This window comes from Temnothorax nylanderi, unplaced genomic scaffold (assembly GCF_030848795.1).
Source record: "Temnothorax nylanderi isolate EJ_2023f unplaced genomic scaffold, tnyl_v1.0 TNYL_tig0027_pilon, whole genome shotgun sequence".
NCBI lineage: Eukaryota > Metazoa > Arthropoda > Insecta > Hymenoptera > Formicidae > Temnothorax > Temnothorax nylanderi.
The window spans coordinates 637,691-653,832 of NW_027249089.1; the positions used below are offsets into that span (position 1 = coordinate 637,691).

General features: G+C 33.5%; 1 protein-coding gene across 1 annotated transcript in view; it reads right to left on the reverse strand.

Annotated features, from left to right (window-relative positions):
• Phlpp (PH domain leucine-rich repeat protein phosphatase) overlaps nt 1–16,142 on the reverse strand; it is a 77,741-nt gene that overhangs the window by 42,120 nt on the left and 19,479 nt on the right. Inside the window, exon 3 of the mRNA XM_071701819.1 lies at nt 5,141–5,294. Within this exon, the coding sequence (XP_071557920.1) occupies nt 5,141–5,204 (64 nt within the window). The 5' untranslated portion in view covers nt 5,205–5,294. The remainder of the gene's footprint in view (nt 1–5,140; nt 5,295–16,142) is intronic.

A 16,142-nucleotide genomic window follows, 5' to 3' on the forward strand; every position in this document is an offset into this window, starting at 1 on the left:
AAATTATTGAATTTAAAATATATATGTTAATTATAAATTTTATTATTAAAATTTATGTGATATGTATAATAAATTTTCAATTTATTTACTTTAAACTCTTTAAATATTTATATTTTTTCCGAGTTTGAAACAACTGTCGTTATATTAATAAATAAATATTTCTCTCTTATAAGAGAAAGAAATATTTCTTTTTCGCAAAGATGAAAAAATTATATGTATAAGAATTATAAAATTAATCACATGTAATATAGATAACATTAAAAGAAATTAATTTAAATATATTAAATTAAATTATGTTACGTTGATATGATTACATAATACTTAAATAAAATTGCCAAATATAAGGTAAATGTACTATTGCCTAGACACGTACCTATGTCTGGACATTTTTATCATTTTAGTCCTTAAATAAGTTATAACGCAAATTAAAATCAAAGAATCAAAGATAAAAATATTTTCTTGTATTATATTTTTATCTTTGACTTTAATTCGCGCGTTATACTTGTTTAAAAACTAAAATGATAAAGGTGTATAGGTCTTAAGGGTCTCGGCATTGGTACATTTACCTTAAATTTCTTATTATAAAATATTTATTTCTTTCTCTTTATCCTTCCTGAAAGTTTGCCGATTCTATTCAAAACTGTTCTATATAGTGTGGTATATGGAATTTTTCATTGCATATGCGGCGCCAAACGGCGCGCGACGAAATTGAGTTACGTTCACAAATAGAAACGCAAATTCCCAGAGAGTTTTGCAGACCATATGCGACATGCGAATCAAAATGTTATTTTTTCGACTCATTGTGTAGTGATATAGACCTTTAAACGTTTTGCGGAGATGTAAAACCATCACAGCTAACTCGTAAAAAGTATTTGATGTTGTATCGCCCTCATAGTTTTCACACGGCATTTTTTCAACGGCAATTTTTCAACGGCAAATTTTCAACATGTTTGATCGTACAAATGGTATTTTGGTTATTAGCGTATTTGAAAATAACGCTTTTAATAGTTTCTCGTGAGAGAAACTGTTAAAAGTTAACTTGAAATTTATTATATCCATCAGTGAATATGTAGATGACGCAAATATTATGAAATCCCTAATAAATCTAATTTTTCTAAAAACACTAGCTCACATTTATCGTAAACTTGTTTTAAAAATATGTGAAAAATGCTTCGATTAAATAGCGCTTCGAAGTTTTTATAAAAACACATTTAGAAATCAATATACGCGGCAACCGAAAGAGCAAATGCAAACGTGTAAAAAGTAAAGTCTCTATTGTCAGAAAAAAAGCAATTATTACCCTGGCAGCGCATGATATTTCCTTGTGGATGTGTAAATATCAGACTACGTCGCCGTCGGCGAGAAATGCTCGCGAGCTTTGCTTCGCCATCTCTGCGATAAAATCCAATAAATCGTGCGCGGTTATTAAAGCCAGCGTGCGTGAGCTTTATCGCGACTGGAAAATGCCACGGTACGAACAATATTCAGCAATTTCAAAGGGAAAGCGATTTATTATGCGAGTATGGATTCTGCTATTTTATTAAATAAAAGAAAGACACGATCGATGCTCTGGAGTTAGAATGACCAATAATGACCAACCATATTCCGGTCCGGATTAAAGAAAAATTAAAACGGTATTGTATTTTGGCAATTAAATCTTGAATAGAAAATTTTTATTAAAATTAAAATTGAAATCTGATTAGTATTATCTGAGAGAAAAGGCGCTTACTTATCTATATATCTCATAATACTTTGAGCAAGAAAATGTGATTTCGTTTAGAACATTAAATTATTCCGCAAAGCAATATATGTTTCAGTATTTTAATATTTAATATTCTCTTATTTTTGGAGACATCTTAAATCGTGAGGAATTAATTGCAGATTTAACTGCGAGAATCGTAATCTATTTTCTCCCTAAAATGAATTTTGTTTGCCGTTTAAAGCTCAATACCTGATGGATTCTGTTCCCGCGAGCGAAAGTTACCGCGGGAAATTACAGGCGAGAGCATGGGAACACGATAATCGGCGTTTAACGTTTCGGCTTAGCTAGGCAGGCGGCAGGCTAGGGTGACGGCGGTGGCGCGAGCGCGCACTTCCGGTACTTCCGGCCAGGAAACTCTCAGTCGTTAGCGGTTATTATGGTTAAATATGCTGGCGCCGGCGGCGTCGGTGCGGCGGTACTCCGCCTGCTAGATAAATTTGCTGTTTTAATGCTCAGCCCTGCCTGCATCAATGTGCGCGACCTCATCGTAATCCCGCTCCAATTCTGCACGATAAAACGTCAAACGGCACGTGAACGCGGCATACCGCCGGATTTGCAGTCGCGGCGTAAAATGGAAGATTTTATGTTAATCTAAAAAGTTATGTTAGGCTAGATAAACAAGTGCGCGATGATGCGACAATGCTTGGATGATGTTTTAAATTTCTATTATAGTTATAGTAAATATATACGTTCGAATTATCGATCTTTTTGCATCTATAGACGCGTGCATTTTTTCGAATTTTTACTTTTGAATTTTTCATGTCACAATTCAATATGTAAAGTGTAACTGTAAATATATGAAAAATAAATATCGGCGAAATACACACACATATATATTTCGGATATACGAGGGAATAATCTGCAGCTGTGGAGAATACAAGAAAGAATTTCGAAAAGAATTCTGGAAATTTATCTGTGTTGAAACTAGATAAAACGAAAGCAGGATATGTGTATGGATTTTATATGTATACGTTAGATGTGCGGGTCTATATAAATTAAAAAATATTTTTAATCATTAAAAATTTGAATTAACGCGCTTGAAATCTCGTACGCATGCAGCTGTAAGCATACATGTCTCACCCTCTGTCGTTCGTATCTTTGCACATTCGTATCCTTGCGAGGTACGGTTATCTGAATTTTGCATATCTGGATCAAATAAATAACAAGCATAGGTAAAGCATAGGTAAAATAAAAACATGGGAAAACACATGCTCGCACACTACTCGGACGTGTAGCGCGGAAAGTATTTACGATTGCCAGTTTTCCCGGTGTATCAGTCTGACGAAAAACAGTGCAAACGTCTCTCAGGCTGGAATATCAATCACCGGCGCGGCGGTGTCCAATATCGTTGGGTGTACCGGCGAAATGCGAGCACTACCGTTTGCCGGTGCTCGCAAAAACCACTCCGAAGGTACACGATAGTAAACAGAAGTCGAAGCACGAGGGGTAATTTTCGAGTTCGTCCGTGAAAAGCGACTAAGAAGACGGACAAGTAGCTCCTTACGGAGTAGAACGAAAGTTGCTTCGACCTCTCTTGGATTATATTTCTAAGACGAGCACGCATACTTTAACGTTGTAAGAGCAAATTGTAGATAAATTGCCTTATATATCTCGCCATTAAAACCGTAATTACGGACGTTAAAGGCAATCGTTCGTTGGCGAGCTTTGTGAAAGCGCCGGCAAAAAAGAAGCAGAAAGAAAATAAAAATAATGGCGAGAAGGCGAGGAAATAAAAATACCGTCGCAGTCTTGCGATGATGACGACGATGACGACACGACGACGACGACGTCGATGCACGCGACTCGCCCGCGCGCAACACACTTTAACTTAATTAACTCGGCTAAATTGCGCCACGTAAGTTACGTAATGCGCTTCGAGTTTATATCGCCGGCGACCGAGCAGCGCACAGAAGCGCCCTGAAATTGCTCATTAATAGCGGCAATAACGTTATAATTAGCGGAGCACGCGCGCGAACTCGCTCGCCCATCGTTTCGTGTGTCTCTGTAGCGAGAACGCTCGCGAAAGTACCTACTTACGGCCCTCGTGTCGACACAACGGCCAACTCTCGTTCGGGATGCTTTGCTTAAATGGAGCGTTTTCTAGGGCGATCGCAGTCCGACATCTCCCGATGTCGCAACGTCGAAGTCGCGCTGGGTACCGCGGATGACCCGTAAACACAAAGAAAGAAAAGAAAAAGTAGAATATGGCTGAAAGTTTTGCTTTCGTAATAACTGTAATGTGATGCTGTAAAAGAAGGGGAAGGGGCACGATTGTTATACAGCAAGAGTCAGCAAAGGGTGGCTGCTGTCTATCGAACCTATTTCTCCTTTTTTACTTCGGAAGAAAATATTTTTATAATATTTATATAAATACAAAAATATTATAATTATTGTTTTTTTATAATTAAAATCATTTCAATAGTGTTTCTTTAAAATCTTTAATTTTTTAAGATGTGGCCAATCATTGTTGAGTGGCCAACAACTGTACTGTTTACCCCTATTCTTTCTCGTTATATTTCTTTTATAGCACTTACAGTACTTATACAATTAACGTGTTTGATATATGAAAATATTCCGTAATTATCCGGAGCACGAGTCACCTCGCTAGATACGCTCGATTCTTCATCTTCGCTAAACCGCTCGGGTCTGCATAATCAATAGGCACACCGCTTACAATTAGTCAAACCGCGCGTCTCGCTAATTAATCATCACGCCTCGGCGCATAAAGGTTAAGACGACGGGAATTAGACGGGCGCGATTCTCGCAAAAGTTGTTCGCGAGTGCTGGGTGACGAGGAGATAGGCGAGATGACGAAGTGCTCAACTAACGCAATTAGCTTGCAGAAGGTGGTGCACGTCGGCCCACTGAGGATGTCGAGATGTAACGAAATCCGACGCGCTTTGTAATTACTAGGATTGGGATTTAATTAGCGTAATAAAAGTGTGTACACACATATGTGTATATGCACGGACACATTCTACGCATAAACGTAATAACCTTGTACTCTCGAAAGATACCCTAGTTGCGTCATAGCAAAGCGTTTTTAAAACCAGTTGAGTTTTAAGTAGAGCTATTTATTAAATTTAATTTAAACTAATGAATGAATAAAAAGTTAATTGCGTATTGATATTTTCTTTTAGGCACTATAGTTTATGAAACAATTGAAAATCATTTCTGAGCAAGTTAAATAATACATAGAGGTAATAAAACAAATAATAAAATAAAGAACGTCGGTGTTTATGACATTTTATAAAGCTGAAATTGTTCGAAATAAATTATTTTAAATTAAAAAAAAAATAAATAAATATACAAGTGTACAAGAGCTCTCTACAATGACTCGCGAAACAAAGAATATATTTTATCATAATTCATACTAACCTACGTGAAAGCCGATGAGATGTCTGAGTTCTGGATCAACTCCCAGACGAGCGCGCCGGGACATATCCTGGTAGCCAAGCCTTTGAAGAAATTGATCCTGAATCTCCAGCGGCTTCTCCTGGGACGCCAATCTCCTGCCTGGCTCACCGCCATACTAGAATATAAATTCATAGAATGTTTATTTTAACAACGAGCAAGAAGCAGCACGATGGACATCATCGCATTCAGGAAAGAATGAAATTCGTGCGAAGAGAGCGAATATTAAAAGAAATAAAAAGAAAAGAAATATATACGAGTTTCAGCCAAAATTTGTGAAAGGAGATTAAAATATAATAATGATGATCGATGAAAACTTTTAATAAAATTGAAATAGAGGTCTAATAAGGATACCTATCTGATTTTAATGTTAGTGTTGCAACAAACAAAACTATCTCACAGTTCACCGGTATGAAAGCTTCAATGAATTTTTAAGATCAAAGTTGTTTTCTCAGAAAATCAAGTTCATCATTTCTATTAATTAAGAAAATATTTTAACGCAGTAACTCTTTAGATCTCGTTATTTTCTTATTCGTACGGAATCAAGTGTTTTTCTACACGGTCGTTTCTTCTATCAATAACATATTTATTGTGATGTTCCTGAAAATCGTAGCAAAAATTTAATCGTAAAATTAATTACCAAGATATTTAATAATGAGAATCGAAGGGCGCGTTAAAATGAAATGTAAAGAGCGAGAGCAGATAATAGAAGCGTATGTAATTAATTCAACAGTGAATCTTTCGTTAATTGCAGGTCCAATTACCAGATAATTTATTACTGCTAATTAAAGGATTATGAGTAAAGTATAGAATATAGAAGTTGTTAAGATTTTAGTTATAATTTATATGTATTATTAGGTTTTGTCCCGAAAGAGTTTACACCGTGTTTAATCCTTGAATAATATAAATCATCGTGCAATGTTAAAGTGATTTAAATTTAACTAATTTATTATTATAAATGCTTCGAAGTATTAAATTTATTTCCAGAGCAGTTACTCATCGTAAATTTTTAAATCTTGCTTTTAATCTTGCTTTTAGACCATTTCAATCTCTTTTTAATCGCAGTTAAGTTAAAAATATTTATTAATTAAAAATGTCGAAGAGTTTTTAGATTTAAGTTTTTTCTTAAATTAGTTTTTAACTTCTTAAAATGTAGAACTATGTTGTAATAATGTGATAGTTTCTTTTCTCTAAATATAATAAGTATAGTTATAAATGTCTTATACAAGATATATGCGATGCAACATTAAATTACGCGAGGCAAGCTAATTAAATGTTTAAGGTTTCACAAATTTCAGTCCAACATTATACATATCGCTAACATTCCAGAAATAAAACCGATCATGTTATAAATTATATAAACTTTTGCATTATCGAGTATTTGTCGGAAATATCTCTGAGCAATCGACTATCTTTTTAAAGTTCAAAATATAACAGGTTTTGAATGGGAATAATTCTCGCCCGTTATTAGTTTTCACAGGTTTATAGGTCGCATGCGAGAAGCTTTAACTTTTTAACGACTGCAAACTACAGGCAAAATACGTTTCTCAAAGTTAAAAATATATAATGTATATCACTCAAAGTTATACTTAAGGAATTTAATTAAAAATTAAAAATTAAAAGGAAATTTTTCCCTTCTGTTCTTATTATAAATAAAGATTATTAATATATTAATATAGATTATTTAAGAGATATACATTTTAATTGTAACATAATTTATTACGACTTTTGCTAGTAAAGATTAATATGACAAATTATTAGAAAAAGCCGGAATGAGTACAAACATGACGATAAGTAAAAGTTTAAATATATCGGGCAATATTCTCACATAATAAAATATTGGACAGTTTCTTGTGTGTTAAAAAGATAATTTCATTTTAGAAAGATAATAGTTATGTGTGTTAAAAGGTATACATGTGATTCTAAAATCATATATAAGATTGTTAATAAATAAATAAATGTTACAACTTCCAAAATGTTGTCGTAAACGTGCTTCTCTATCTCGACCACGCTTATTTGTACTGTCTTGAATTCGTTACCGTTCCATCGTATGCCGTAAAATACTCATGCGGAAAGTCTTCATTCTATTTTGAACGTCGGTACGTTTTGAGAATTTCCGGCAGTTTCCAAGTTTCAGATCGGCCTTCAAGAACGACGGATTCTCCCTGGAAAACTCGTCTGCCGGATCGTCGAGTAGGGGCTTTCAACGTCACGTCAATCGCGAACTTTCTCGGAAAAAGTCGTACTTTGGTCAAACACCCCTTTTAGGTAGCAATCGGCCGAACTTCGGCAACTGCGATCTTCGCGTAGGAGTTGCCGCTTCGCTAAATCGTTTTGCCGTCATGACTTACTCACTGCAAATTCTATCCCTCTTTCGGTAATACTTCATTTATTCGAAGTAGAATATGACATTCTGTCAAAAATTATATGTCTATCATAGAACCACGTTTCTCCCAATAATTCGCACGAGTTCTTGTTATTCACGCGCAATTTGAGTCTTTGTAAAATTAACCCAAGCAAAATGTGTAATATTGTAAATCAGGAAATAATAAAGTTGAGATTTATATATTGAAATTCGAGTTATAAAGCAAATAATATAGCTTATTTTGATTTATTTAATGTATGAGTTCGTTCATATGGGATCTCCTTAATTAATTAAGGATTATATTACATTCGCTCGTCTCATTGGAATAGATTTAATTACTCACTTTCTACAATTAATTAAAATAAATGTAATAAATTATATTATATATTGGTATTATTGCTATTATATTATATTATCCAACTACCGTGTATCTTAATAATTGTTATAAAAATATTTAAAAATTTGTATATTTAAAACAAGCATTTGAAATTTTAAGAAATAAATATTATCAGATAAAAAAGTTACTTTCTCGCGATATATGACTCTTTAACATGATGTATCCGATACTTAACCATTTACTTAACCAATTACTTTTCTTCTATAAAACGTTAATCTTACAGAACGTTAATCCTATAATCTTCCATTGAATAGTAATTATTATCTAATATAATGCCATTCCAGTTGGGTATCTATTTGCATGAACTCGATTTGGATGATTTTGCACGCGCCGGAATTCTCAAGAAATCGTATTTGTAATAAAACGGAGAGAGACTGCCATTCAAAATGCATTAAAGCCATTTATCCGAATGCGCCATGTAGTCCTTCGATAATTCCGTAATCTGGGAAACGGTTTTAATTCCGTGAGATAAAACAGCACGTAGCACTTCGCGAGCAAGGGGAGACATTAGTCGTGACATATGCGCCATAAAAAATTGTAATTCTGGAAAGTGGCCTGTAAATAATAACCCAGTTAGCCGCAGGGGTAAAGAGATTAATCATGCCGCGCAATAAATAGCAGGCGAATGCGGTCGCTTGTATATATCATCGCCCGTGCGTCGGATTTTCTAATTTTTGGCCTGGGTAATCCCAAATAATCTCGGCAATTTTGATGCAAGCTTAATATGGACTTTAAAATAATGACATTATTTTATAAATTGATTTATAAATGCTAATTCTCGATAATATTATCATGGATTTTGATAATTTATCATAGTTTTCTCTTTTTAACATGCTATATCTTTATACTTATAAATTAACATGTTGATAGCAACATAATTATAAAAATTTGTTGATATATATATATATATATATATATATATATATATAGATATAAAATGATATACACATTGCTCAATAACGTTGTATTGATTTTTACAGCAATTGATTTTTATTTCGCAGCTGTTATTAGATTGGTACAAAAAATTTGTTGTATTCAATTGTCGTTATGTTGTATTTAATAAAACTAAAAACAAAGTTTCGGCAAAATCGAAGCAAAACTGCTGTACGAGTTTCAGTATACTACATTTTCACCCAAAGAGAAATTTTCCAATCCTTTTTTCAAAAAAACTCTGGTTTTTAACTTTATTTAAAATAAAGCTTGACAGAAAAACGATGAACATTTGCCTCCATATGTAGGTATATGGGAGCAAATTTTTTGTTGCTTTTCACATTTTTACATAGGTATATGCACATATATGTATGCATGTAATATATACAGTATATACATAAATAAATGTAAAAATACTGTTTTTGTTACGGGTTTCAATCATTGAAAACCATTATGAATAATACAAATATAATGTTAGTATCGCATACTATTGCTATCCATTTAATATTGATATCACGATTGTATATCATTATTTGACGTCCAGGCTCGGTATAAAAATTTTCAGCGGTTTATAAAAGTTAAAATGTAAACGCGGATTCGGTAGAGAACCGCTACTAAAATTATCTTACTTAATTCCTGAAATAAAGTTTATTCACGTTCCGGAATTGAGTTCTGCAACACGCTTGCAAACATCATTGCACATGCACACGTATCTAATAGGACCCTCGAGTGTCTGCGTAAAAGTTGATTTTCATGTTAAGTCACGCGGATGTTTTCCCGACTGCTCTTTTGTAATTTGATATAGAACCCACGCTCGAAGCTATTCGAAATGAAAGCTGTTCGAGAGCAAAGGGAATCGTTTGGGAATGTTCGTCCCGCAGATAGCAGGAAGAGATGAAACGACATCTCTTCATTCGGCACGAAAGGGACGCTTTTCATTAATGAAGAGAGCGTAATTAAAGACTCGAATACTTTTGCACCGCGCGGATAATCATATTTCTGCGCGGAACATCTTACTCAACCGATCCGGGCATGAATTTTCGACTTCCTCGCCACGTTCGCGGATTTAGAAATTAATTGCTGCTACCGAGTCAGCGGTAGTCTAGTCTGTTGAAGTCTGGGATCTTGTACCAAAAAGTAACGCTCTCTACTTCCTTTGAGTCTTAGACGCGATTTATCTGTTCTGGCATTATGTTGCTTTTACGTTGCATTAAATTATTGATTAATAATGCAAAATATTTAAGGTACTTAAAATCGATATTTATATTCCAAACAGTTTAAGAAAGGTGCAATTTTATTAACGTAAGGCATTATATATTGAAGCGATATATTGAGAAGTTGATTATGATTAATTTAATTAAAAAATATTGCACAGCTCAGTTTTTCAAATATATATTTTACATGTAAATGACAAATATTGTCAAAACAATAAATTTCGGAGATATCATGAATGTCTCTGTTGATGTATTGTTATTGCAACGTTGCAACATTACTCTACTTTTTAACGAGTTTAATTATGTCAGCTACTAATTTTTTAATTGTAGTATATATGTGTACGTCCCAGAGTAACTAGAGAGAAAAGAATGAAAGAAAGAGAGGTTTTAAGAGTATTTTTAACTAGATTATATTGTTACGATAAAGTATATTAGTGCAGTAATAGCGAAAGAATAAGATTAAATCGGGAATGATTTCATAATTAAAGTTAAAATCCTTGTATTACGAGAAAAGTATAATGATTCGACATGAAAGTAATTGCTTCTCTCTCTCTGCCAAAGAGAAAAGTTGATAAAGGAAATTGAGGTGAAGTGAATTAGTTGTCGAATGAGTTTCTAATTTATATAATACTGATCATTCTGGTAGACAGTATTCAGCTAATGGCTGTTTGTTAGAAGTGCTTATTTGAAGTTTAATATTTTTACTCGTTCTGATCATGTCATATATCCGATGTTTAATTATAGCAATAAATAATTACCATGTCAAGTTACGAAGCATCCTCGCAGGACGTTATATCTTTGTAGTTACATCTGAGTAATCAAGCACATAATTTTACATCACTGTTACCATGAAATTAAGCTTGTTGTTTCGATCGCAAATAAATTTCAATCTTCATTCAATTTTGAGTTGTAATTAATTTAGCCAATGAGTATCAATTCTAATGTTGCTTATTAAATAGACGAGCGTTTATTCTTAAGATCATTTCTTCCCTTACATCTTACATTTTCTTACCCTTACGTTTTCTGACTTACTGAACGCATTCTTTTCACGGGAAAAGTAATGTACTGTATGGCAAAATGTATGCGAATACAGGCTGCATATTTCACGTGACGTTATTATGAACGTGCCGTTTACGTGAAGTATCTGTGAAAAATTTCATCAATCCGTCTAACGGAGGCGGCTGCGAGTCGGACGCTTCCTCACGTCGTAAAATCCTCATTTGTTACGATTTAGGAGCTTGTAAGTAACGTTCTGGACGAGGGTCGGAGAGAGAACAAGGGACGGTCATCCTCTCGCGACCAGTCGGGTATGAATTTTCGCGTGAACTTGCAACCAGCAGCATTCGCGTAAATTAAAGTTAAATTGGAATCGGCCAGCTCAGCCCCGAAATTCATTTTGATTCCCTGCTGGCCATACCCTCGACCAGGCTTTCATTTCTCCCGGCACCGACGGCCATTTTGCACGGGTACAGTTACTCAGAGTTTCAGGTAGTAGTAAAGTGCATTGTTTGTTTAAATCTCTGAATTTTGATAATAAAGTTTTCCCGGAATTTCATTGTCATCATCAGATATCAACTTGTTGAGAGCTTTACCTTGTTCTGTAACGCGTTTATTTTTATTTTTGAAGCAATTATATCGTAACATTTTTTATACTCATAAATTATATTTAATTATAATTATATTAAGCAACTATAAGGCTTACTAAGGAAAGAATAAATAGATTGATTGTTTCGCTGCGAATGTTTTTTCGAATGTTTATAGTACATAAGTACAGATAAATAAGTCTTGAAAAAATTATATATCCTCAAATCGTTAAGCAGACTTCGGATTAATAAGAGTAATTATTATAGAGTGATTATTATATTGTAAAAGAGTTCGAGATAAAGAATTACGATTAAAATGTCGGAACGACGGGAAATCTCGTTGACGTGCAATTTTTGACTTGCAATTCCCGTTAATGTCGGCAAGTCGTTATTCTGGTTTGATAGAACCGATATTATCGATCCATCGGTTCATCCGAAGGGAAACTGGGCTACCTCTATTCCTCGGGAGACCCACACGTAATTAACAAACTCATTATAAGCGCTCCCTGTATGTCAGCGATGTCGGTTTGCCGCGGCGTTGATTTTGTTAATTTCAAATCGTGAAAATTAGTTCGCGTCGCACACATTTTAAGTTTGTTTTAAATGAAAATATGTGAAATCTGAATTTATGTATAAAGTTTCGTGCAATACCTTGTACAAGATCTGATTGATTTTATATAAAATCTTAGTTGCTAGTTAGATATTTTTATCTTGTATCTACTATATGTATGCCTCTTTTTATGATACATACATCTATATATATATATATATAAACAAAATATCCTGACTAACTGACTGACTGACTTCGGGGAGTATATTCCTTCTGTGACGTAAGCACCCACTAAGAAGGGATTTTTAGAAATTCAACCTCTAACGGGGTAAAAAGGGGTAAAATGTGTTTTCACGGATTCCTCGACGGGCAACGCCGTCAAACTTAAGCTCTATATATATATATATATACACACACACACATACAATGGATTTATATTTAAAAATTACTTTTTCTTAGAAACAATATAGAAATAACTATCTTAGTTATTGCCATTTCTTGACTATAATTAAGAAAATTTAATATTTTAAATAATTTTATTTAACTGTTTTTTAATAAGTCATTAATTTATATTCGCAAATATTCGGAAAATTAATTTATTAGCTTTAATTAGGGATAAATGTGAAACTACCGAATTTCTCGTCAAAAAGTATATTTGGTATCCATATATTTGGTACGGAATAATTTTGCGTTTGACTAGTGCAGCGGAAAGCTAAATAATCCTTAATTGCTCTCGTAATTATCGAATAGTATAAATGTCATATCGAGTTATGAAATGTCTTTATAACGTTTACATACTAATCGAGGACGGAGCATCTCAATTTATAAGATTATTATGATTAATGTTTTAAAATATTAGCGTATTAATTAAGTCAATAATAAATATATTTCCTGTATTTTGTTTTCTTAAATAAAATTTTGGATTTTTATTTTTTATAAATCGAATTTATTTTAAATTACGTGATGAGTTTAAATTGGGTTTTAAAATATTATGCAATCGTATATTTACTTTAGATAAATTAATCGTTAATAACCAAAATTTGACTTTTCTTTCCTTTCTACATTTTCATTTCCTTCCTATTACATGACATGATTAAAAATTAAAAATCACAGAAGAAATATAAGTGTTTTCGTTTGATCGTACTTCATCACGCTAATCCGTTTTGCAGCTACAAAGATAATTAATATTTGTTCAGGGTAAGACGTTGCAAATTTCTGCGGAATTTTAAATTTTGTTGTGAACAATTAAGTTTTTTTTATAAGCCACCATAAATATCATGGTATGGTCTTTTTCTTTTAATTCCGTATTTTACAATACGCCGAAGCCAAGGGACCTTCGAGTTCGCCTGTTTTCTTTGCTGATGTCATTAGACACCTGTTCGTTGTACGGGCGAATGGCGTTACCCGACTCTTGTGTGTGTGTGTGTGACTGGCAAACACCTGTCGTCGCAAACGTACGGCGTTGTGTGGCAGGTGCCCACCACGATAAATTCGTTTACATAATCGGGTGAGTTTAACCTACGTTGAATTAAGCGCGGCAGGCATGGAAAAACGGTGGAAAGACGGTCCTTCTCAAAGTGTGCGGATAAGTAAATAGAATTAGCTTCCTCACGGGTCGACGCGAAAATGCACGTTCGAGATACATTCGCGCGATTCTTTCAGCCATTGCGGGGTCCTCGGATCGAGGAAGGTAAAATGAGCTTTAAAACCGTCAAAGAATTTTTCACGCAAAAACAACTTCATAATATTTTCATAATTTACTTAGTTGATGGTTTGTTTATTCTTTTCCCGAGAAAGGATAAACAAGCTTGAAAAAGAGCACCGTAAGGTTTTAACATTTCTGTCACGCGTTTGTTCCTTCAGGTGAGAATTACGTAATGCGTTCGGCTTTTACTTTTGCGATTCGTTTATTATCACGTTGTTCCCTGCATGTGTATCTGAACGAGCGCCTTTAATTAAATTAGGCAACGGCGCGTGAAAATTTGTTCGCTTAACGAAAGACAATTCCCAGCGTCGTTATGATTGACAATTTTATTCCCGCTGCGCTTTCCGTCGGATTTACGCGCCTGCCGGACTGATTTTAATTAAAAATACAAATTGCTCGCCAGCCTATCTCCTCCGTTCCCATCACGATTTCATTTCAAGTAACATAGCCGTAATACAGATTATTTATCCTTTCACAGTGTAAGAGGATTAGGAGTAGGATTACATTTCTCATACGTATGACTCGATTCCTCTCTTTGAAAGTATAAATAATCGTTTCCTTATTATTTTGCGAGTCGTGTGAGGCGCGAATTGAAATGTGTATCACCGAGCACAATTTATAAGATTATAATGAAAATTGTATAGAAGATCAATATTATTTATATAAATGCTAATAAAACATTATATTAGATAAAAATACCGTTTAAAATAAAGTTATTGATTAACAATCAATAACAAGTTAATTGTCTCATATATTAATTTAAGCGGATAAAAATTTTAAGATAGAAGATTTAAAAAATACGGGATATATGTGTATGTAAGACATGGAATATATCTACACATATAAAAATTAAAAATAGTAGACACCTAGCATTTAAAAATTAAATCCTATCTTAATAACTAAAGTAGCAGAATTATTAAATAATTATTAGTATTATGGAAATTTAAAATCTGTCACAAGATAAACACAGGTGGTGTCAAAATCTGTGAGAATAATCAACTTAGATTTAAAAATCCAAAGATTATACAATTCGCGACAAAACAGATAACGTCAGCCCTGACAAATGTGATTTGTTGCTGAGAAAGAAATATAAAAAAAGCAATATAACCGAGAGCATCAACAGTAATTGGTTCATAAATTTGCATAACTATTAAATATCAGTCCCAATAAAATTCTATCGTATAAAATCTCGCTATTTATTGAGGCATTAGAAAACTATAAAAAAAAGTATCTTCCGCAACCAGGGGTACAAAGTGCTTTTTGACGAAGTGATCGAAACTTTATCGTCGTCTACCCAACATTCCTCTTACTTCTCACTTCCCCAGTTTTTCTTTCTTTCTCTCTTTCTCCTGTCTCTCTTTCAATTTCTTTCGGTTTGCTCCTTTCTGTTCTCCCGTTGATACATGAAAAAAGCACAGCGGCGAAATCGTTAAGCAATGGCGGGTGCTGTAGAGCAACAATCGTTAAATAATGTCGCTCGTAAAGCGATGGTCGTTAAGTGCACCAACTCGTAAATGGAGCGTTTGCAAAATGGAAGCAACAAATTGCGATTTTAGTTAGCCGTAAAAGGTTTCGTCGTCTACTTTAGGAACGGGAGTTAAAAGGCGGTTCGTTTGGGGCGTTTTCGGGCAATCTTAATTCGAACCAACGAACGATGATCATTAGAGTAACCGGTTAATAATGTTAAATTATATCGAATCTAATTGGATTTTTTTTTTCATTAGACACGGCGGTCTTCTGGTCTACACAAAGATTATTATCGTCTAAAGTTTTTTGCTTTGATTCGTTATCGTCAGACCTTTTTATTTCGTTATCTTAATTAAATCTTCGTTACCTTCGGGAATTGTATAGCGAATTTAAATAATTTAACTGCAGATTCAGAAATGATTCATATTAAGTTAATTAAGTAGTGTACATATTTTCGTAGCATATTATAAAGAGAGTTTGAAGATTATCGGATTTCGTTTTAATTACAAGATTTGGAAAAATCTTAGTAGATACTATGTTTAGTGTTCTATAAGAAAAATAAAATTTTCTTTGCATGTATTTTTTATTTCTCAAATATATACTTGGTTGTTTATTTTTGTCAACGATAATTTTTATAAGTTTTAATCTAGTTATAAATTAATGATATTAGTTTTAATTTTATAAATTCTCTCGGCTTAAAATTTTCGAAAAACTTCTGAGCTAAAAAAATCTTGGTCTTTATTTAATTTTAATTT